At 40.3% G+C, this 22,231-nt stretch overlaps 1 protein-coding gene across 1 annotated transcript in view; it reads left to right on the forward strand.

Moving 5' to 3' along the window:
* The first annotated feature begins 851 nt into the window (after positions 1–851).
* ARIH1 (ariadne RBR E3 ubiquitin protein ligase 1) overlaps positions 852–22,231 on the forward strand; it is a 129,850-nt gene continuing 108,470 nt past the window's right edge. Inside the window, exon 1 of the mRNA XM_049852676.1 lies at positions 852–2,044. Within this exon, the coding sequence (XP_049708633.1) occupies positions 1,682–2,044 (363 nt within the window). The 5' untranslated portion in view covers positions 852–1,681. The remainder of the gene's footprint in view (positions 2,045–22,231) is intronic.

The raw sequence follows: 22,231 nt of genomic DNA on the forward strand, positions 1-22,231 counted from the left end.
AGATTATGTGTGTATGCTATTTTAAGAAACGGATTATTTAAAAAGTTACAAAACGGGCAAGTTAGTAGAGGCTTATTTACATCCTTTTCATCTTTCAAAATCAGTTTCCAAGTTGAACCATCTAAGTTGAACAGTAAGATTTAGCAATATATTAGGGATCCAGATTTTAAAAGATTTTCAATCTGGCCAATTCTTCAAGCTATCTCAAGAGGGAGCTTTCTTATGCTTCTCCTTTCCCGTTTACAAGATATGAGTCCACTCTTGGAATGCCTTCAAACGCTCTTACTGAGCTGACCCCTAACCTTCCTAATATTTTGCAATTTACCCTCCTTTCACTTTAAGCTCCCCTATTAACTACATCTTCTGTCCTTTTGCTTCTGTTGCCCTCTCAGGCCTTCTTTTTGTTGGCTCACTAGCGGTAGCAGCGGCCTTCCCTACCTTCTCTGTTGGAGAACTTCTAGTTACCGATCAACACTCAGAACAGCAACTCCCAGTAAGAGTCAAGCACTTCCTCTCTGCTACCTTTGGCCCTGGTAGATATTTCTATTATTGCTCGTATTATCTTGTACTAGAACGTATTTTTACGTATCATGCAGTATAAAGCACTTTTCATGATTGATGTTTTAGGTTACCCAGGGACTAAAACAGGGCAAGCGTTTCGTGGTCTTGGAGAAGTCCCCTTCCGTCAGGTACCTCAGACAGTAAAGGATCCGTGAAAATGAGAGATAATATACGTAAAGCCATTACTGTTTACTTTGCTTAGAGCCCTCGATAGGTGTTTGCCTGAACTCAGGAAACGCCTCCTTAAAATGACGTCACAACAGGCGACTTTACAACCACCGCACGTCCGTACGAGCGTGCAGGATCAAAAGACCGAAGATGAAGTTCGCCTGCCACACAGTTGAGAACTGCAGCGTAAAGCAGATACCCATCCAGCAGCCCGGGCAACAGGAATTTTAGCTCAGCAGCCGCGGGCTTCCCGGAGTCACCCCAGGGCGGGCGGGAAGTGCCTTTAAGCCCGGGGGGAAGGCCGCCTTCCCTACGCAATTGCGTGAGGGGGCTGGATCCCTATGGCCTGCGGTAAAAGCAAGCACCTGGGCGGCCCAGGGACCTCTCTCTCAGGGACGAGGAGGCTGCAGCCTCCTCAAGCAAAGGGTCGCCAGGTCTCGGACCGCCCCAGACACCGTCCGCGGAGAAAACCCGAAAGGAGCGAAAAGGCGATTCCCGCGCGGACGCGTTCCCAAGCCCAGGCAGACTGCGCCGTGGGGTCTCCTCGGGCTCCACGCAGGGGCGGCGGGCGGAGCGCGGTGACGTAAAGGGGAGTGACGCGACGACGCAGCGCGACGCGGTGACGCACGCCCCTTTGTTGGCTCAGTAGCGGTAGCAGCGGCCGTGGAGGTGGCGCTCGGGACTGTTTTCGCTCGGAGGCCGGAGCGGAGCCGCGTCTGACTGAGGCGGGCGGCGAGAGGCCCCCTCGCTCCCTCCCTCCTCTTCGCCCTCCCCGCCGCCACCAGCCGCCAACCGCCAACCGCCGCGCCCGGGGAGGAGCCGCGACCCGCGGGGCCGGAGCCAGGCCTGCGTCCGGACATCAGCCGGAGCCGGAGCGAGAGCCGGGGCCTCAGCGTCCCCGCCCTCTCCCCGCCTCAGGGCCAGCGTCCGCCGGGCCCCTGCGCGTCGCGCCATGGACTCGGACGAGGGCTACAACTACGAGTTCGACGAGGACGAAGAGTGCAGCGAAGAGGACAGCGGCGCCGAGGAAGAGGAGGATGAGGACGAGGACGAGCCGGACGATGATAACCTGGATCTGGGCGAGGTGGAGCTGGTGGAGCCCGGGCTGGGCGTCGGCGGGGAGCGGGACGGACTGCTGTGCGGGGAGACGGGCGGCGGCGGCGGCAGCGCTCTGGGGCCGGGCGGGGGCGGCGGCGGTGGCGGCGGCGGGCCGGGGCACGAGCAGGAGGAGGATTACCGCTACGAGGTGCTCACGGCGGAGCAGATTCTGCAACACATGGTGGAATGTATCCGGGAGGTCAACGAGGTCATCCAGGTGAGGGGGGCCGCCGCGCCGGCTGGAGCGGGCCGAAGCGGGGAGCGGATTCGTTCGGCCCGCGCGGCCCCAGGGGGCAGGCTTGGGCCTGGTGCGCAGCCCAGCCCGGTGCCTTTCCCAGCCCTGTCTCCTCCGCTGCCTCTGCCGGAGATAGAGGCTGTCGGAAGCCGACGTTCGGGTTGAGCCGGGAGCCGGCTGTGGGGAGGTGTTCGGGGGCGGTGCTTCCCTGGTCCTGCTATGGCGGAGGCCTCCGGCCGCCTGAGCCTCCTCTTGGGGCAGGAATTGCCCGACCCTGGGCCCGGTGTCCTTCCACTGGGCGGAGGCAAGGCCTTGGTGGGGAGTCAGGAAGAATAGAGCCTCTTAGAGGGTTCCCCTCGGCTTCAGTCTCCCTGCACTTTTGGAATGAGTTAGGGTAGGCCGAAGAGCAGCTTGGTGTACGGTTGCCCCGAGTGGGCACCAGTTAATAAAGAAATGGATCTCCTTGGCAATCTTAAGTGCCTGCTTAAAGATGGGGGAAGGGAACTTTTTCTCGGAAGAGGGTGCTGATGGGCCGCCTTTTCCAATGGTGAGGCGTCTGCTTACATCTTTTTGTGTCTCTACTGTTTGTTAGGGACCTAACTGCTACTTTTCCCAGTTGTAGCATATGACTTGATTGAAGCTGTCAGAATAGCTACTGCAGATTGCATACCCTGCTCTGTAGTTTAAAAAAAAGACAACAAAAGGAAGTGTTATTGTCGAATATTGAACAAGACTCTCTTGTGAGTTAGAGTGCAGTGGCCAATACTCTGCTTCTGGACCCGTTTCTCTGATAATTTCTATTTCGTGGTCAGTAAGTGAGGCATGGTTGAAGTTGATAACCACATCTTATTTAATCTTCTTTTGGGTCAGATTTCGCATTTTTTAAGCTGTAGAAAATCAAAAGTTCCAATTTCTTTGGAAGAAGCAATTGTGATGAGGGATCCAGGGGTAAAGATTGAAAAATGAAGTCTTGATCGATTTCAATTTCTAGAAAGCACTGGTTACATGGAATGAAACTATATGTGTGCATGAGCAAGTTACTGACTTCTCACCTGCCTTTTTTTTTAAACTTAAATTAGTTGGCTAAATTAATTTACAGATTAGCAGTGTTAATGCTTACTTGTTGAGTGTCCATAATTAACAGATTTTACAGTATTGTGTCTAATCAAAGTTTTATTTTGAAAATTGAACCATCATTTGAAGACAGTATTTTGAATAATAAAAATCTGGTATCTAGTGCTATTAGTAAATAGTGGACACCTCAAACTTTCTTTTAGATAAGACAGCCTAAGAAGGAAATTGAAGACTTGTAGAAGATAAGTTTTAATGCTCTTTTTTTGGTCCTTAAAACATGACAGTTGAGCTCTTAGGCCACTAACTTGAGAAATTATTATTTTTTTCTTTTGAGGGAATTTCATTAAAAATTCGTAGTAAAACCTTGAATACTATTTTAGATTTTTCTACAATAATATAAAATCTGTTGTCTTTGAACTTATTACCTAACTTACTGGATTTTAGTTAGCTTTTTAAAAAAAACTGGTATTTAGCTTTTTGACCTCTTTTTAGTCTGTTCTCATGTAGCTAAATCTCATCCAACATTCTCAGGTTTTAGGTGTGTCGTAATCACTGAGGCCAAACCTTACAAGTTCTTAATGTCACTTCTGGAACAGAAATATAGGTAATGCATATGACATCATTCTTCCTTTGTTAGTTTATAGGAAAGAGAATAAATGCTGATGAAATGAACTAGTAACAATTAGTGATTTTTTTTTTTAGGTGTCCTACTTTTACCATGTTTCCATGCCTAATTTTTTTTGTTTTTCTAGCTTGCCTCCTTTTAAAGATGCTCTCTAATAAAATTGCTGAACACATAGTACCCCTTGTTTAAAGGTCTATATTTAGAATTTTCAGTAAAGTAAAGGATAGAATGTATCCCAGACCATCTTTTCTCCAAATAGTATACTTACTAGGTGTATACTAGGCTTTGGTTATGTTTTAGGTTGCTTATGTTTATAGACTTAGAGTTAAGTTAGACAGGCAATAACATGCAAATTGTAAGAAAAACAAATTAAGCAAGAATAATAAAAAAAAAAAAGATAAAATAAGCCTGCCACCTGGAGAGAGAAACCAAAATATGAACAGTAGCTATCTTTCCAGACCTCTGGATAAACTGTACATGTTTTTTAAATAACAGTGGGATCACACTGTATGCTTTATTTATGTTTTCACTAAAAACAGCAGGTTACAAAAAAAGTTACAAAAACAAAGAATCCCTGAACAACTTTCTTGTGTCATTAAGTAACTTTTTCAAATGCTTAGGAGATTGCACATCTAAACTGTTTCATTTAATCAACCTCTTATTATCGGTCTTTGTTATTATTTTCTAGTTTCTTGTTTTTGTAAACATTACTGGGAATATTCTCATAGATGAACTTTTGTTTTATTTCCTTAGAATAAGTTGAATTGTTGAGGCAAAGGATTTGCTTATTTTCAAAGCATTTGATACATACTACCAAATTGCTTTCAGGAAGGTTATACTAGTAGTATATACTAGTTTTTCCCCCTAGTCAGTGCTTGATTGGTATAAAATGGTCATTTTTAAAATTTGCCTTTTTTTTTTTTTTTGAAACTGGTGAGGTCAAACTTTTAAAATGTATTTCTTTTGTGAATTGCCATTTACTTTTTGCTCTTTTTCCCCCCTTTTGGAATATTTATCTGTTATTGGTTTATAAGATCTCTTTACATTCATAGGGAGCCCTGGTGGCACAGTGGTTAAGAGCTCAGCTGCTAACCAAAAGTTCAGCAGTTTGAATTTACCGGCCGCATCTTGGAAACCCCGTGAGGCTGTTCTGCTCTGTCCTGTAGGGTTGCTGTGAGTTGGAATTGACTTGATGGCAGCGGGTTTGGTTTGGATTTTTGGTTATATTCATAGAGGTTTTAAATATCAGTTTAGATATTCAGTTTTCAAAAACTAATGTTTAGTGTGACAACAGATTTTAAGTTTATCAGGTTACAATCATTAAGTTTTTATTTAGTTTACATAGAGTTTGTTAACTCTAAAAATTTCAAATTTTTTGCTCCCCAGCTCTTATCGTCCAATGTGAAATATGTTATTAGTGAATTTGAAATGCATTTGCAGAAGAAAACATTCAGAATATAAAAAAGAGTGCTAAGTTAATGTAACCTTTCCTTGGGAACTTTATTATTTTTTCCGGGAGGGGGAATTCTGGCAATAGCAGATAAGTACTGTCATCTGTAGAGATCTGCAGGTTAGTTCTAGTCTTCAACTGAGTAAGTCATCACTTTTTCTTTTAGAAAATTTCTCTGGCTTTCTGTAACTCCCTGGTTATAACTTGTTAACTTTGGCCTTTTATTAAAATCCTTTGTGGCTGCCCATCTTACCTTTTGGACTTTTAAAGAGATCAGGGATTTTCTTTAACCTGTAGTAATGATGGAGACCCTGGCAGCATAGTGGTTAAGAGCTATAGCTGCTAATCAAAAGGTTGGCAGTTTGAATTCACCAGGTGCTCCTTGGAAACCCTATAGGGCAGTTCAGCTGTGTCCTATAGGGCAGATATGAGTCAGAATCAACTTGATGGCAGTGGGTTTCGTCCCATTTTATAGTAATAATGGAAACCCTGGTGGCGTAGTAAAGAGTTTGGCAGCTAACCAAAAGGTCAGCAGTTGGAATCCACCAGTGCTCCTTGGAAATCCTATGGGAAAGTTCTACTCTTTCCTGTAGGGTCGCTGTGAGCTGGAATCATCTCGTCGGCAACATGTTTGGTCTGGTTTTTTATAGTAACAGTAGAGAAGTGCTTAAAGCCCTTAACTTGCCAAACTATATGTACTAAACTAGTATTGCTGATATTAAAAAGCTAATGTAGTTGCCTAAATAGCTAGGCAATTTGTTACACTAACACTGCACGGTTTTACAGTTGGCAGCTGTTTTGTATTTCCACAACAATGTCCAGGAAATGTTTATTGTGCATTCTGTGTGTTACAGGCACTATGTTAAGTGGAAGGCTTGTTCTTTCCTAAAGAGCACATTGTGATGGGGAACATAAACATCCAAGAGATTCTTATTTGTTTAGTAAGTCTAGGGTGTAGCCTGAGCATCTACGTATTTTTAGCTGTTCCAGGGATAGTTCTTAACCACTGGTACGGTGATAATATATCCACTGTCTTGATTTTGATTCAGGGAAAATGAATAGAATGAGAAGGGCAGTAACTTTAGGAATAAAGGATGTGCTGAGAAAGGGGCGTGGGGCTGTTTGATGGGAGGAGCCGGAGGAGGTATAAGGAGAAGTAGGTGTCTTGTTTTTTTGTAGGATTTATTATGCTAAATAAACCTATTTTAAAAACAACAGAAATATCTAACTCTTACAGGGAAAATGGCTAGTGTTTCTGTTAGCTATTGATTTGAAATTAAAGAAAACTTTATTAGATCCTAAGGTGAAGTTAAAGTATAAATTAAGGTAGGCAATCTATTCCAGTGTTTCCTGTAATGGGAATCAGTTCTAACTCTGGCAAGATAATTTACATATTAGAACCTTCATTTTTTTAGATTTATAAAACAAAAACAAGGATTAAACTACTAGATTGGTCTTTTTTTTTTTTTACGTTAAATGTTTCATTTTTCATTATTTAACATCTTTTAAAAACTATCACGTTTTCCTTAATTGGAGATGCTCATTGTTTCCAATAAATTGAATTCAAGCGTGTGTATCAAGATTAATTTAAATCAATTAATTGTTGGGAGGGTGGTGTGTGTGTTAAAGTCACTAAGGTTTAGATTTACTCCTCTTGAACTTTTATCTTTTGCCAGCCTATTTCCTTGAGCTATAAGTTTTAAGACTTGTTGAATTGCTTATGGCAATTTGCAGTCCTGTGAACCAGAAACTCTGGGGGTAGGATCCAGCAGTTTGTTTTAACAAGGCCTCCAGGTGATGCTGATGCAAGCCAAAGTTTGGGAACCACTGATCTAGTTGAAATTTTACAGTTTTTCTCATTGTGTTATGATCAGTAATAAATTACTACAGAGTTGGGTTAATGATGGAAGGTAAGTTGTTTAAGAAACTAATACAAGAAAAATTTCAAGAGCCTGGGCAACATTTACTAGGCTAATCATAGGCTTGGAAGGGATTTGTCATCGTTTCTGCTATCCTGCAGATAAAGTGGCCTTTACTCAGTTATTTCAAACTTTGAAACCAAAATAGTGACATCCCTCTAGGTTGGGGCACTTAGGTTTTCTTCCACTGCTCCTTCCCCACTGGAGTTGAGGAAAGAGTTTTCTTATGAATACTGTGGAAGGGGTATAAGGTCTTGGTTACAGTCAGCGCACGTGCTTTAATACAGTACTAAATGAAGACTGGAATATAAGAAGACTGTTCTCAAGAAGTTTATGATCTCTTTGAATAAAGACACTCCAAACTGTTAGGCCAGTAAGTAGTTCAGACAGGTGCTAAAAGCAAAACTAAACCATTGCCATAGAGTCCATCCCGAGTCAGTGACCCTGTAGGACAGAGTAGATCTGCCCTGTAGGGTTCCCAAAGCCGTGATATGTCCAGAAGTAAATTGCCACATTTTTTTCCTGAGGAGTGGCTGGTGCATAGTAATAGGTTATTCATGGAAGAGAAATCTGTGGGTGTTGTCTGGAAGATAGCTAGGATTTAGATGGATCAAAAGAGGGATAGGAAGCCATTCTAAGAAATTGAATGAGGTGACAATGAGAATGTAATGGTGGGTGTTAATGTTGTAGAGGCTGAGAGGTTTGACATTAACAAAGACAGTAGACAGAGGTCATCAGATTAAATTCCTTTCTTTTGGGTTTAATCTATGGTAGCTATACGCACTGGAACTTTTTCCCTGTGTTACCCCAAAACTTAGTGACTTAAAAACCCGCTTACATTTATTACCTCATAGTTTCTATGGGTAAGGAATCTGGGTGCAGCTTAGTTGGGTGCCTCTGCCTCAGGATCTCTTATAAGTCTGCAATCAAGGTGTCAGCTGGGGCTGTAATGTCAAGACTTGAATGGCAGGGCATCCCCTTCCAAGCTCACTCGTGGCTGTTGGCAGGCCTTAGGTTTTCACTGGCTGGCTGTTGGCCAGAGGCATCATTTCCTTGCCATGTTGGCCTTTCCATAAGGCTGCTTACAACATAGTACCTTTTCCCCCCAGAGGGAGAAATCAGAGAGGCTCCTAAGAGGGAAGCCACAGTCCTTTTATAACTTAATGTCAGAAGTGATATCCCGTCACTTTTCAATTTTCTCTTTGTTAAAAGTGAGTGCAGTCATATGTGGCTTAACATCTACAGTACTTTCTGTGAAATAGGACATTATGTGATTTGGACATTGTGCAACGTCATATTATGGGTGAGGATCCTTTCAGGCATTCACTTCCAGAATAAGGACGTTTCGTCCATATTAAAAATTTGCTGGGGCAGATAACCTCCCTCTACAATTAGTTGTCTAAGGTTTCAACAGATTCTGCTGCTGCCTTTGCACCAGCACTCTCAGGCTCACCACACACTTTTACATTCAGCAAGAATATTTGAAACTCTTGAACCACCCAGAGCTAGCACCGCACTCCATATTGTAGTCTAGTGCTGCTTTTTCTTGAAGCATCTTGGGCAGCCTTCGTGCCTTAGCGGTGATGGTCAGCAGGTTGAGAGGGATTCACTTTTGTGTTGGGTTCTCAGTTCACATCGTTAGCCATTTCTCCATATCTGTTATAGGTTCCTCTTGCATTTTTGTTAGTCTTGTGGCTTTCAGTGGAGCTGAGCCTTTAACAACTGAGGGAATTTTTTTGTTTGTTTTTTGAGGATCGTAATGAGTCAAGTGCGACATACCTGAATCCACTATGTCCGTTCTTCCATCAGGATTTCTGAACTGTGTTATAACCTTACGGGACCACCGATGTATATGCAGTTGGACATTGCCTGGCAGATGTTATGCAAGGCACATGACTATATCTGACTCATTTCAATAGGTGAATGACAACTATTGTATAATGCTTGTTTATTCAGTCAGCTTCCTGGTATAGACTAATGGGAGAGAATAGTAGTTTAGATTTTTGGTTTTGGATTAACCATAAATTATTTGTACTTTGCATAACATTGTTACGTCTTTGAATGATAAGCATTCTAAATTATTTTTCAATGCCTAAGGTTAAAATGGTTTGCAGTCTCTTCAAATTGGCAGGCATTTGAGATTACATAGTACACCAACTTTTTAAAAATCTTTTATGAAACACTAGCTGCATTTTAGAATCACCTGGGAATTTCTGTTACGCTTTAATTTTGAGATAATTTTAGATTCACATGCAGTCGTAAGAAATAATGTGAGCGATCCTGTGTACCCTTTACTCATTGTCCTAAAATGGTGACGTCTTGCAAAGCTACATCAAGTTTATCACAGCTGGTTGTTTACATTGATGCAGTCTACTGATCTTGTTCAGATTCCTTACTTGGAAATTCAAAAAAATGCTGGTGCCCAGGCCCATCGAAGACCAAGTATGTGATTCTGTTGGAGTTTGGGCCAGGCATTGTCATTAAACAGTAATCTTCCCAGGATTACTTCAACATAGCCAGTGTTGAAAGCCCCTGCTTTTGTCTCGTATTTTCTATTTAAGAAAAGGACCCTTTCTGTAACTTTCCAGTCTCTGCTTGACTATAGATAAACGACCAGTACTGTTGTCATTGAGTCAGTTCCGACTCATAGCAACCTTATAGGACAGAGCAGAACTGCCCCACAGGGTTTCCAGGGAGTAGCTGGTGGATTTAAACTGGCAGCCTTTTGGTTATCAGCCCTAGTTCTTAACCATTGCACCACCAGGGCTCCAAAATAAATGACAGTGTGTAATTTTCTGGTGTATTTCTTTTTGTTGCCTTGACCCTTTTTGTTCTTTCTTTTTTTGTTTTTTAGAGAATTAAAATTTGTCTCTATATTAGCTTTTGGAGCCCTGGTGGTGCACTGGTTAAAAGCTCAGCTGCTAACCAGACAGTCGGCAGTTCTAATCCACCAACTGCACCTTGGAAACCCTACAGGGCAGTTCTGCTCTGTCCTGTAGAGTCTATAGGCTTGCTATGAGTCACAATTGACTTGATGGCAATGAGTTTTTCATTTTATCCATGGTTCCTAGGGTGGTCACCTATATGAAGTTTTTGTTTTGTTTTGTTTTGTTTTAACATGACTATGATATGGGAAGCCTGAAGGAAAAGCTCCTCTTCCTGAAGATAATCATTCTTCCCTCCCTCCCTTTCTTTGATCATTCTTTAATAACACTGAACCCAGGTCTTGGATTATGCATGTTGTCTACTTTGCCATTTTCCAGTGTGCCGTTGTCTTTCTCACAGTAGGCATAGTATCACAGGCCATAACTTTGCAAAGACCTCGACAATATATATGCAGCTCATCTTTTGATCTTGACATAATGTTACTTTGCAACTTTATGAGTAGCTTAATTATTCTCATTAAGTGATGGAATAAATAGAAGAATGAGAATTTATTGGGGCTGACATTTGATGATCAGGAGCCCTGATGGTGCAGTGGTTAAGAGCTTGGCTGCTAACCAGAAGGTTGGCAGTTCAAATCTACCAGCTACTCCTTGGAAACCCAGTGGGGCAGTTCTGCTCTGTCCTGTAGATCGATATGAGTCGGAATTGACTCAACAGGAACGGGAGGAGGGAATGATCTATAATCAGAAGCTTCTTCTAACCTAGGGTGACTGGATTCTTTAGGGACCCATGGAGATAGTTGTGGCAGTCCTTGAATTATTTTCAGTGTTTAAAAAAAACTAATTAAAAAAAAAAAAAGCTGCCCTAGCTAATTAAAATGTGTCCCATTGTGAGATTTGTAATTTGAAAAAGACAGCATATTTTCTAGAGTCAGTAGATTTCTACAATCATATATGATTTCATATTCTTTCTAAAATTTCGCTTACTTTCATGTGGATATAGGTAAAGATAAGGCTTTCAGGTAGAATCATAAGAAATTGTCATTTTTGTAGTTTGAAAATGATTAAATACTGGCAATTTTGTATGGTTCAACCTAATAAAAAGTTTCTATTAAATACGCAGTTATTGCATTTTTGAAATCCTGAACATACTGTGAGAGCTCCTAGTAGTATTTCACTGCACCTAAGGGACACCCTAGATTGGAGGCAGCTGCTTATTCAGTGATAGGTGGTCATCTGAGTTGATCCTGAATGCCTCATTTCTTGACGTATTTACAGTGCTTGGTGTGTAGTGGAAACCGTGGTAGTATAGTGGTTGAGTGCTACGGCTGCTAATCAAGAGGTCAGCAGCTCAAATCCGCCAGGCACTCCTTGGAAACTCTATGGGGCAGCTCTACTCTGTCCTGTAGGGTCACTATGGGTCGAAATCGACTTGACGGCAGTGGGTTTGTTTTGTTTTTTTTTTGGTGCATAGTAGATACCCAGTTAATATTTGAAATAAATTGGATGGTAGTTTGGTATCTCAGAAGGCAGCTTTAAAAGTTCTTATTGAGCTAACTTCTGCTCTGGTAGATTATCTTTTAGCCTTTTTTTTTTTTCCATTTATAAAAATGGGAATATGGTATTAAGGTCAAAAGAGTGTGAGGATTTAAATGAAAAATGCCAAATACTGTGCTGGGAATTTTCCTGTGTAATAATATTTTTTTCGTGGAAACATTGTTAGTAAACTTTTCTTTCTTGCTAAGTTCAACTTAAAAGAAGTGTCAGAGGTGATGTGACACTTGTAAATACATTTTGGCAAAAAAAAATACAGCAGGTAATCCAGTATTAGATAAAATTTTATTATTACCGAGACATTTACTTAGACAGTGCAAGAGTAGCTATAACCCCAGATACTTCTCCCAAGCTTGTTTTGCTATCTCCTTTGAAAATGTTATACTTATGATTTGAATATTAACTAATTACTTGGTAATATGTCCTGTCTCTTAATCACAATTGTATAGTTTTTTAAAGGATTAAGTATAAACTAGAGACTGAAGTATTTTCTGATCTTGGCAAATATTTATAAGTAAAAACCTCTAATGTAGGCACTTACCTTGGAATATGTAACATTTTGAACAGTCATTTCCCTGAAGCTTATATGAACCCAAATTTACTACCTTCTCTCCTCCAAAAGTCTTCTTCCTGTTGATTGACTTACCAGTGAATCATTCTTGGAATTTAAGAGTTCATTCTTGACTCTTTTTCCTGCATTTCCCATATTCAGTTGGCCATGATCAAGTTACATCTGAAATTAGATTCATGTTGCTTCTCATCTCCTTTACTAATCCTAGTCTAGGGCCTCTTTTTATCGTTTCTTGTCTCTAAGCTTCCAGTCTATCTGTGATAGTACTACCAAACACAAGTATAGTAGTTATTCTCCTCCTAAAAGTCACTCCATTGTCCCCACATTTCTTGTAAAATAGTTTAGCACGGACTCCTTAATATGGCATTCATGGCTTCCGTGTCTTGATACTAGCTAATTTTTTCAGTTTCATCTGTGTATAATATACATTTATATTTCTTTACTCTTCAGTCATGCTGGTCCCTCCTTTTGTGATATTCTTTTTCTTAAATGCATGATGTAGTCCTGTTCAGACTCTAATAAAATGGTGTTGTTGATTTTAGCTGCCATCAAGTTGGCCCCTAACTAATGGTGACTATCTGTAAGACGGAAAAAAGGCTGCCTTGTCAGGGACTATCTCCGTGATTGGTTGTGGATTAGACCCTTGTGATTCATAGGGTTTTCATTGGCTGAGTTTTTGAAGTTGATCGCCAGGCTTTACTTCCTAATCTGACTTATTCTGGAAGCTCTGCTGAAAACTGTTCAGCATCATCCCACCCACTGCCACTGAGTTGATTCTGACTCATAGCGACCCTATAGGACAGAGTAGAACTGCCCCATAGGGTTTCCGAGGAGCGCCTGGTGGATGCGAACAGCTGACTTATTGGTTAGCAGGCGTAGCACGTAAGCACCACACCGCCAGGGTTTCCATTCAGCATCATAGCAACATGCAAGCCTCACTGACAGGCGGTGGCGGCTCATCAGGTGCATTGGCAGGAAATCAAACCCAGGTCACCTACATGGAAGGTGAGAATTGTACCATTGAACCACCAGTGCCTCATGTTAAAGTATAACCCTCTGTCTGGGTCTTTTTCCCTGTCCTTCTCCACTACCTTTCCAGGGCTTCTGTATCTGGGTTTCCATAGCACTTCACATGGATATTTGATGTAGCCTACATGAGGTTGTAATGCTGGTGGCACAGTGGTTAAGAACTATGGTTGTTAACCAAACGGTCAGCAGTTCAAAGACACCATCCACTCCTTGGAAACCCTATGGGGCAGTTCTGCTCTGTCATATAGGGTTGCTATGAGTTGGAGTCGACTGGATGGCAATGGGTTTGGTGTTCTTGGTTTCCTTTTTTTTCTTTTTTATTTTATAGCTAAGTCTGTCTGTTGTGTGCTGTGAACAGATGACCTGTTGATTAGCAGCCAAACTCTTAACAGCTGTGCCACCAGGGCTCCTGATTCACTATGTGTCTTTTAAAAAAGTATAATGTTCAAGGCAGGTATTCTTTACTAGTTAAGCTAATCTGTTGTTTGGTTTAAGAAGACTTCTGGGGATATTTTTGGTTTAAGGTTTAACAGGGTTTTGAATGGCTGATTTTTCAGAAGTAGATTGCCAGGGCTTTCTTTGAGGTTCCTCTGGGTGGACTCGAACTGCCAGTCATTTGGTTTGCAGCTGAGTTGTTAACCTTTGTACCACCCAGGGACTCCTGCCGAGGTTTTTTTGTTTGTTTTTTACTTTTTAAAAACTTTAATTTTAGAAAATCTTAAACATGTACAAAGTGTAGTAGTATAATGAGCCTTCATATATACTCATCTGCCAGTGTCAGCTGTGCTCATTCTTGCTTCATCTGTATACACGTGTTCCTCTCTCTCCCTCAAGGTATTTTGAAGCAAATTTCAGACATCGTATCATTTCATCAATAAAGTTTTCACTGTTATTAATCGGAATCAGCTTGATGGCAGTAGGTTTGGTGTTTTTTTTTTTTTTTTGGTTTAATCCTTCTAATTCTGGTAATAAGTGCAGGGGTTTTATTTATTTCTATGAACAGATTTGCAGTATTGGAGTACTTTATTTCCTACTCAAAGCATACCATCATAATTATGTGGAAAATTTTGTCTTTTTCTTGGTACGTACGTTAGGGAATGCAGTTATTTTTTCCTTATCGTTCATAATTTATATAAAATTATGGCAGTAAGTATCTTTTTTTAAAAATTGTATTTTAGATGAAGGTTTACAGAGCAAATTAGTTTTTCATTAAACAGTTAATATACATATTGTTTTGTGACATTAGTTGCCACCCTCACAACATGTCAACACTCTCCGCTTCTCACCCTTGGGTTCCCCATTACCAGCTTTCCTGTCCCCTCCTGCTTTCTTGTCCTTGCCCCGCAACTGATGTGCCTGTTAGTCTCATTTTGTTTTATGGGTCTGTCTAATCTTTGGCCGAAGGGTGACCCTAAGGGAGTGACTTCGGTACTGGGTTAAAAGGGAGCCTGGGGGCCATACTCTCAGGGTTTCTCCATTCTCTGTCAGACCAGTAAGTGTTTTTTTTTTTTTTTCTTTTTCCTGTGAGTTAGAATTTTGTTCTACATTTCTCTCCAGCTCTGTCCTGGACCCTCTATTGTGATCCCTGTCAGAGCAGTTGATGGTGGTAGCCGGGTACCATCTAGTTATGCTGGACTCAGTGTGATGGAGGCTGTGGTAGTTGTAGTCCATTAGTCCTCGGACTGATCTTTGCTTTTCTTTATTCTCTCTTGCTCCATACGGGGTGAGACCAATGGATTATCTTAGATGGTGGCTCGCAAGCTTTTAAGACGCCAGACGCTACTCACCAAAGTAGGATGTGGAACATTTTCTTTATAAACTGTATTATGCCAGTTGAGCTAGATGTTCCTCGAGACCATGGTTCCCACAGCCCTCAGCCCAGTAATTTGGTCCCTCAGGGAGTTTGGATATGTCTATGGAGCTTCCATGACCTTGCCTTGGTCAAGTTGACATTAAATATCCTGTCAAAAGTATTTTTTTTAAGTGGATCTCAGAAGTGAGTGGGTTATTTTCAGAGGTTTCACTGCTGTTGAGGAAAGAAAATTGAATGCTCATTTTGATTAGATTAAATTATAAGATTAACTACAGAAGTCTCTTTTTTTCTAAATTTGTTTTGTTGTTGAGAATATACACAGCAAAACGTACAGCTTCTTTTGTTGTTGTTAGATGTCTTCGAGTCGGTTCCGACTCATAGTGACCCTATGCACAGTAGAGAACAAAACACTGCCTGGTCCAGCCCCATCCTCACCATCCTTGTTATGCTTGAACCCATTGTTGGAACCATTGTGTCACTCTATCTTGTTGAGGGTCATCTTCTTTTTTGCTGACTCTCTACTCTACCAAGCATGGTGTCCTTCTTGAGGAACTGATCCCCCCTGATAGCATGTCCAAAGTATGTGAACCGAAGTCTCACCATCCTCATTTCTAAGGAACATTCTGGTTGTACTTCTTCCAAGGCAGATTTGTTTGTTCTTCTGGCAGTCCATGGTATATTCAGTATTTTTCCCCAACACCATAATTAAAAGCATCAATTCTTATTCATTTTCCAGTTTTCACATGCATATGAGGTGGTTGAAAACACCATGGCTTGGGCCTTACCTGTCTCTTATTGTTATTTTCTGTTGAGACTCAGAAATCCTTGAGGGTAGGACCAGTGTATGAATTTTGGTATTCCCGTTACCCAAAACAGTTCCTGGAACATAGCTGATAAACAGACAAAATTAAATATGAATGAGTTTTCTTATTATTGATAAAAATAAGGCTTCGTACTATCCCAATTTCTTTAATAAATTATTCAAGTTCTTCTGCTGCAGACTTTTCTGAGTTAACTCTTTTATTCTTTAGCGTGTTTTTTTCCCTCTTAACCAGTTATCACAGACTTTAGTCTTTATAGCCATTCTGTGAAGTAGATAGTAATTATACTCTTTTATGGGTAGAAAAATTGAGGCTCAGAGGAATTAAATAACTTGTCCAAGTCTTCATAGCTGAAATTGGAACTCAGTATATCATTAAATATAAATAAAACATGTGAATGTTAATGTCTTGCGTATTGGGTATTTTCTGTTTGCCTTTCCAGATCTCCTTTCTATGTTTCTTCACCCTGTTCTATGCCTTGGGAGACTGACTTATACAGACTGCATCAATGACCTTTGACTTGTAACTTCACTGCTATGACTTGTGAACCCAAATAAATAATAAACAGTAAGAGTGGGGGAGAGTCAGAAGCATAATGCACACACCATTTAAAACTTTACAGACTGTACCTCTGCTCAAGAAAATTTCAAGCAAAAATTGTTATTACATTTACAATTCTCTAGTCCAGCATAACCATTTAAAAACATGAAGTGTAATGTAAAATAATAAATGTGTAAAATTTGTTAATAATTCATGTATGAAACTATAAACTGAGACCCCCAAAAAACCATTGGCATCAGTCAATTTTCAACTCAAAATGACCCTATGTGACAGAGTAGGACTAGAACTGTCTCCTGGGGTTTCCAAGGCTGTTATCCTTACGGAAGCAGACTACCACATCTTTCTCCCATGGAGCAGCTAGTGGGTTCAAACCACCTACCTTTCAGTTAGCAGCCAAGCATTTAACCACTGTACCACCAGGGCTCCTTTAAACTGTGGTCCACAAACCCATCATTCTCGCTCTGACAGGAACAACAGGAGATTCTGGAAAAATAGTATTGTAAAATTTTTATGGATGTACTTTTAGATAACAAATGCTTGTTTTAAGGGAAAATAGCTGACTGTTTTACTCAATAATGACAAAATAGTTCTTTTGTGACATTCTCAGATGAGCTTAAATGCATTTAAATGCAAATGTCATAAAAATATCTTTTTAGTCTACTCTTCACTTTCTAGGAAGGAGAAAACTTGAATAGATAGCATGGGCCTCAGATTATGTTAATGTAAATGTAATATTCATTGGAAAAGAATATGTGTACATAATTTTACTTACCAATTTGTTATTGGATTCTTAAAATACAATAATTTCATTTCATTGGGCCTAGAAAATTTGTTTTCTGTAATCATCTCAACTCATATTGCATTAACATAGTCGTAGCTGGGTCCTCAGAATTTAGGACCGTATTCAAAGTTTGATTTACAATATTGCATTCCACCCAGTTGTAAAGCCAAAAGGGAGAAAATAGGACTTTAAAATTCACAAAGATCCTATTGTCACATAACATTTAAACAATACTGAAGAATTAAGGATGAAAGTAAGCTTGTCAAATTTTTGTTTCATACCAGAGTCAGCACAATTTTTGATTCACATAGAGTCATATCAACAAAATAGGAAGGGACCTGGGTTTTCCAGGTCAACCACTTACCAACTACTGTACTAGGTCCCTGAGCCTGCTCTTTTTTTTTTAATGACACTGAGTTTCCGGTGAAAATTTACATAGCAAGTTAGGTTCTCATTTGACAGTTTCCGCACAGGTTGTTCAGTGACATTAGTTACGTTTACGTTCATCATGATTTGTCAGCATACTCTTTATTTGTATTCTGTTTGTTCCATTTCCAATACTCTAGTTTCCCTGCCTCCTTATCTTCTCATCTTTGCTTTCAAATAATTGTTGACCTTTTGGTCTCATAGAGCTGTTTTTAAGTAGTGCACTGATCTTACAGGTAATATCCTTTCTTTTGTGCGCCACTCTGTTATTTCACTAAAAGGTAATCTCGGGGTAGGCTGGGCTCTAGGTTTAAACAGTGTTTAAGGGCGATAGTCTCGGGGAGTCCTGTTCTCTTATTGATTCAGTTTGTCTGGCTTTTTTTGTTTTAGGAATTTGAGTTCTCCTGAGCCTATTCTTTTGTTGTTGTTGTTGTTGTGCTTTAATTGAAAGTTTACAAATCAAGTCAGTCTCTCATAAAAAAAACTTATACACACCTTGCTATGTACTCCTAGCTGCTCTCCCCGTAAAGAGACAGCATGCACACTCCTCCTCTCCACCCTGTACTCCCCGTGACCATTCAGCCAGCTCCTGTCCACCTCCGCCTTCTCATCTTGCCTCCAGAGAGGAGCTGCCCACATAGTCTCATGTGTCTACTTGAGCCAAGAAGCTCACTCCTGAGCCTATTCTTAAACTTCTACGGTGAGTTAAAACTCCAGAGCTAGTTCTAGAAGCAGCACATTTCATATTGAATAGCTCTTAGTTCTTCCACATACTGAGGGTAGTATTTGTCTCTCTGCAGCTTCTTACTTGTACCTACCTGGTTCTAACCTTTCCCTTAATAGCCTTTCTATAATGTAATGTATTGGAGACTACTAATTCATTAGTATTTATCCATGCCAACACAGAATCCAGAATAAAATTTCTGCTTTACTTTTTATGGATTGTTAATTAGGAAGATTATTTTGCACTGGTATTTTGGATTCAGGCCTGTGGAAGTTATGTAACATAGAACACTACAGCAGTTCATATGCACCTTACCCTGTTCAGTTAAATGCCAGACAAGGCTGAGGCTGACCTGTTTATTCATACGCTCATTACAGAACACTGGCAAGTGTTTCAGTAACAAGCGAATTCATATTAATGTTGCTGTATTGTTTATAGATTTGGGATCTTGAGTTCTGTATATTTATTTCTTCTGACTCTACCTTTTTGAAAATACAAGAAGTTGCTAGACAGTGTTAGCTCTGCATAAAATGTTTTCTACCTTTTTCAAGCTTTTGGGTCAGTTTAAGTGAAGAGTAGCCTGAAATTGCAACACGAAGTTATCTTTATGAATCAAGATTTTATTCATTCTATGTAACCAAAACATAATACAGAAATAGATTGAATACTTATGCCAGTATGACTGGACTCCCATTTATAGCCTCTGATTAAAAAAAAAAAATTTTAAGCAGTCTTAGTATTCTAAGATACACTGTCGATAAACTTTTTTTTTAGAACTTAGGAAGTTTTTTTTTTTTTTTGACTATGCATTTGCCAGGCTCAAGTTTTATAAAATACAAAAGACAAAAAATTAAAAATACTTCTCTCTCACTCATATATCAACTACCTGCTTCCCTCCCTTAGACAACCAATATTATTCATGTCTTATTTCTTAACATTTTTAAGTGCAGAACTTTCACCCTTTTCCCTAACCTGCTGCTTATCCTTGTGAGACCCTAAATATCTTATGATTGTGTTTTTTAAGTTTCTGAGGTTAATGGGTCCTTAAAAATAATGCTTTAAGTTTAATTGGGAGCAGTATACTGTGTAAGTTGAGTACCTGATTGCTTTTACCAACCAGGATTTCATTAGCTGACAGATACGGAACAATTCTTTAAGGAGGCAGGCGTAAGTATGTTACAGTATAGTGATATGTGTAACAGTAGAAGTACAAAGTCAAAGAAAGAAATGTTTAAGGCTGTTTTCTGGGAAGGACTGGCAAATCTTCCTGGTAGAAGTAGCCTGAGCTAGGTTTTAGAAAATGTATAGTAACTTCCTAGGCAGATGAAGTTTTAGATGGCATTCCAGTCAGAGGAAGAGGGGTAGAATGTAGAAAGACAGAAGCTATTAATGGTCTGGTATGTTGAATAGATGATAAGTAATTGAATATTGCTAAAATTATCAGGAAGCAGAGTGATAGGAGCTGAGGCTAGACCCGTGGGTAGTGTGATCAATTTATGAAAGGCTTTACACATAGTGCTATTGAGATGAGTTTATCCCTTAGGACCAGGTGAAGCAAACTTTAAACCTCTAAAATAGTAGGATGGGATTAGTATTTAGTAAGACGACTTTGTTGGCAGTATGGGGAATAAATGGGAACAAGGTCAGATAGAAAGCAGGAATTGTAATGAGAAGCCTATTACAGTAATCTGGGTAAGAAATATGGAATTAGCAGGACTGGAATAGAGAGAAGGGGAGGCATTCAACTTACTAGGAGGTAGAATCAGAGTTGGTGACTTATTTTATGATTTTGGCATCGCATACAAGGTTCCCATTTTGCCATTTACCAGCTGTGTGACTTTGTATCAGTTACTTAACTTGAATGAATACAGTTTCCTCATCTGTCAAATGAGTGTTAGTTGAAGCTTTAAGCAGCCTTTATTTAACTAGTTTGATGGATTAATAGTTGCTCTTCAGGCTCTCAGTTTGTTGACCTTTCTAGATAATTAAACAGTGAAATTAGCCAGTCATAATAGGTCTCATACTGCATGGAACCATTTGTATTAAATGTCCAAAACTGGCAAATCTGTAGAGACAGAAAGTAGGTAAGTGGTTGCCAGAGGCAAGGGGGAAACCAAGGAATGGAGATTGACTGATAATAGGTGCAGTGTTTCTTTTTGGAGTGATGAAAATGTTATAAAATTTGATAGTAGCTGATGATTACACAACTCTGAATATACTTAAAACCACTGAACTGTACACTTATTTATTTTTTAATTTTTATTGTCCTTTAAGTAAAAGTTTGCAAATCAAGTCAGTCTCTCATACAAAAACGTATGTACACCTTGCTGTGTAACCCTGGTTGCTCTGCCCCTAATGAGACAGCACACTCCTTCCTCTCCACCCTCTATTTTCGTGTCCATTCAGCCAGCTTCTAACCCCCTCTGCCCTCTCATCTCCCCTCCAGACAGGAGCTGCCCACACAGTCTCATGTGTCTACTGGATCCAAGAAGCTCACTCCTCACCAGTATCATTATCTGTCCTATAGTCCAGTCCAATCCCTGCCTTGAAGAGTTGGCTTTGGGAATGGTTCCTGTCTTGGGCTAAAAGAAGGTCTGGAGACCACGACCCCCTGGGTCCCTCTAGTCTCAGTCAGACCACTAAGTCTGGTCTTTTTATGAGAATTTGAGGTCTGCATCCCACTGCTCTCCTGCTCCCTCAGCAGTTCTCTGTTGTGTTCCCTGTCAGGGCAGTCATCGGTTGTAGCTGGGCACCATCTGGTTCTTCAGGTCCCAGGCTGATGTAGTCTCAGGTTTATGTGGCCCATTATGTCTCTTGGGCTCATAATTGTGTCTTTGGTTTTCTTCATTCTCCTTTGCTCCAGATGGGTTGAGACCAATTGATGCATCTTAGATGGCTGCATGCTAGCATTTAAGACCCTAGCCCCCACTCTCCAAAGTGGGATGCAGAATGTTTTCTTCATAGATTTTATTATGCCAGTTCACTTAGATGTCCCTTAAAAACCATGATCCCCAAACCCCCGCCCCTGCCATGCTGGCCTTCAAAGCGTTCAATTTGTTCAGGAAACTTCTTTGCTTTTGATTTAGTCCAGCTGTGCTGACGTCTCCTGCACTGTGTGTTGTCTTTCCCTTTTCTTAAAATAGTTCTTATCTACTGTCTGATTAGTGAAACCCCCCTCTCCCTCCCTCCTCACTCTTGTAACCATTGAAGAATATTTTCTTCTCTGTTTAAACTGTTTTTCAAATTCTTATAATAGTGGTCTCATACAATGTTTGTCCTTCTGCAACTGACCAATTTCACTCAGCATAATGCCTTCCAGATTCCTCCATGTTATGAAATGTTTCACGGATTCATCGTTGTTCTTTATCGATGTGTGATACTCCATTGAGTGAATATACCATAGGTTATTTATCCATTCATCCATTGATGGGCACCTTGGTTGCTTCCATCTTCTTGTTATTGTGAACAGCACTGCAGTGAACGTGGGTGTGCATATATCTGCTCGTGTAAAGGCTCTTATTTCTCTGAAATATATTCCAAGGAGTGGGACTGCTGGGTCATGTGGTATGAACTATACACTTTAAAAGGATGAATTTTATGATATGTGTATTAATATCTTAATGAAGTTGTTACGGAAAAAAATATACAGACCACATTCAAATTTCCCCAGTTGCCCAAAAGCATCTTTTATAGCTTTTTTCCTTTCCACCCAGGATCGAATCAAGGATGTCTTGCATTATATCTGGTTATCACGTCTCCTTTTTTTTTTTTTTTTTAAATAATTTTTATTGTGCTTTAAGTGAAAGTTTACAAATCAAGTCAGTCTCTCACATATAAACTTATATACATACTCCCATTTACTCCCCCCCCCCTTTTTTTTAATGAGTCAACCCGCTCCCTCCTTCCAGTCTCTCCTTTCGCGACTGTTTAGCCAGT

This window comes from Elephas maximus, chromosome 13 (assembly GCF_024166365.1).
Source record: "Elephas maximus indicus isolate mEleMax1 chromosome 13, mEleMax1 primary haplotype, whole genome shotgun sequence".
Classification (NCBI taxonomy): domain Eukaryota; kingdom Metazoa; phylum Chordata; class Mammalia; order Proboscidea; family Elephantidae; genus Elephas; species Elephas maximus.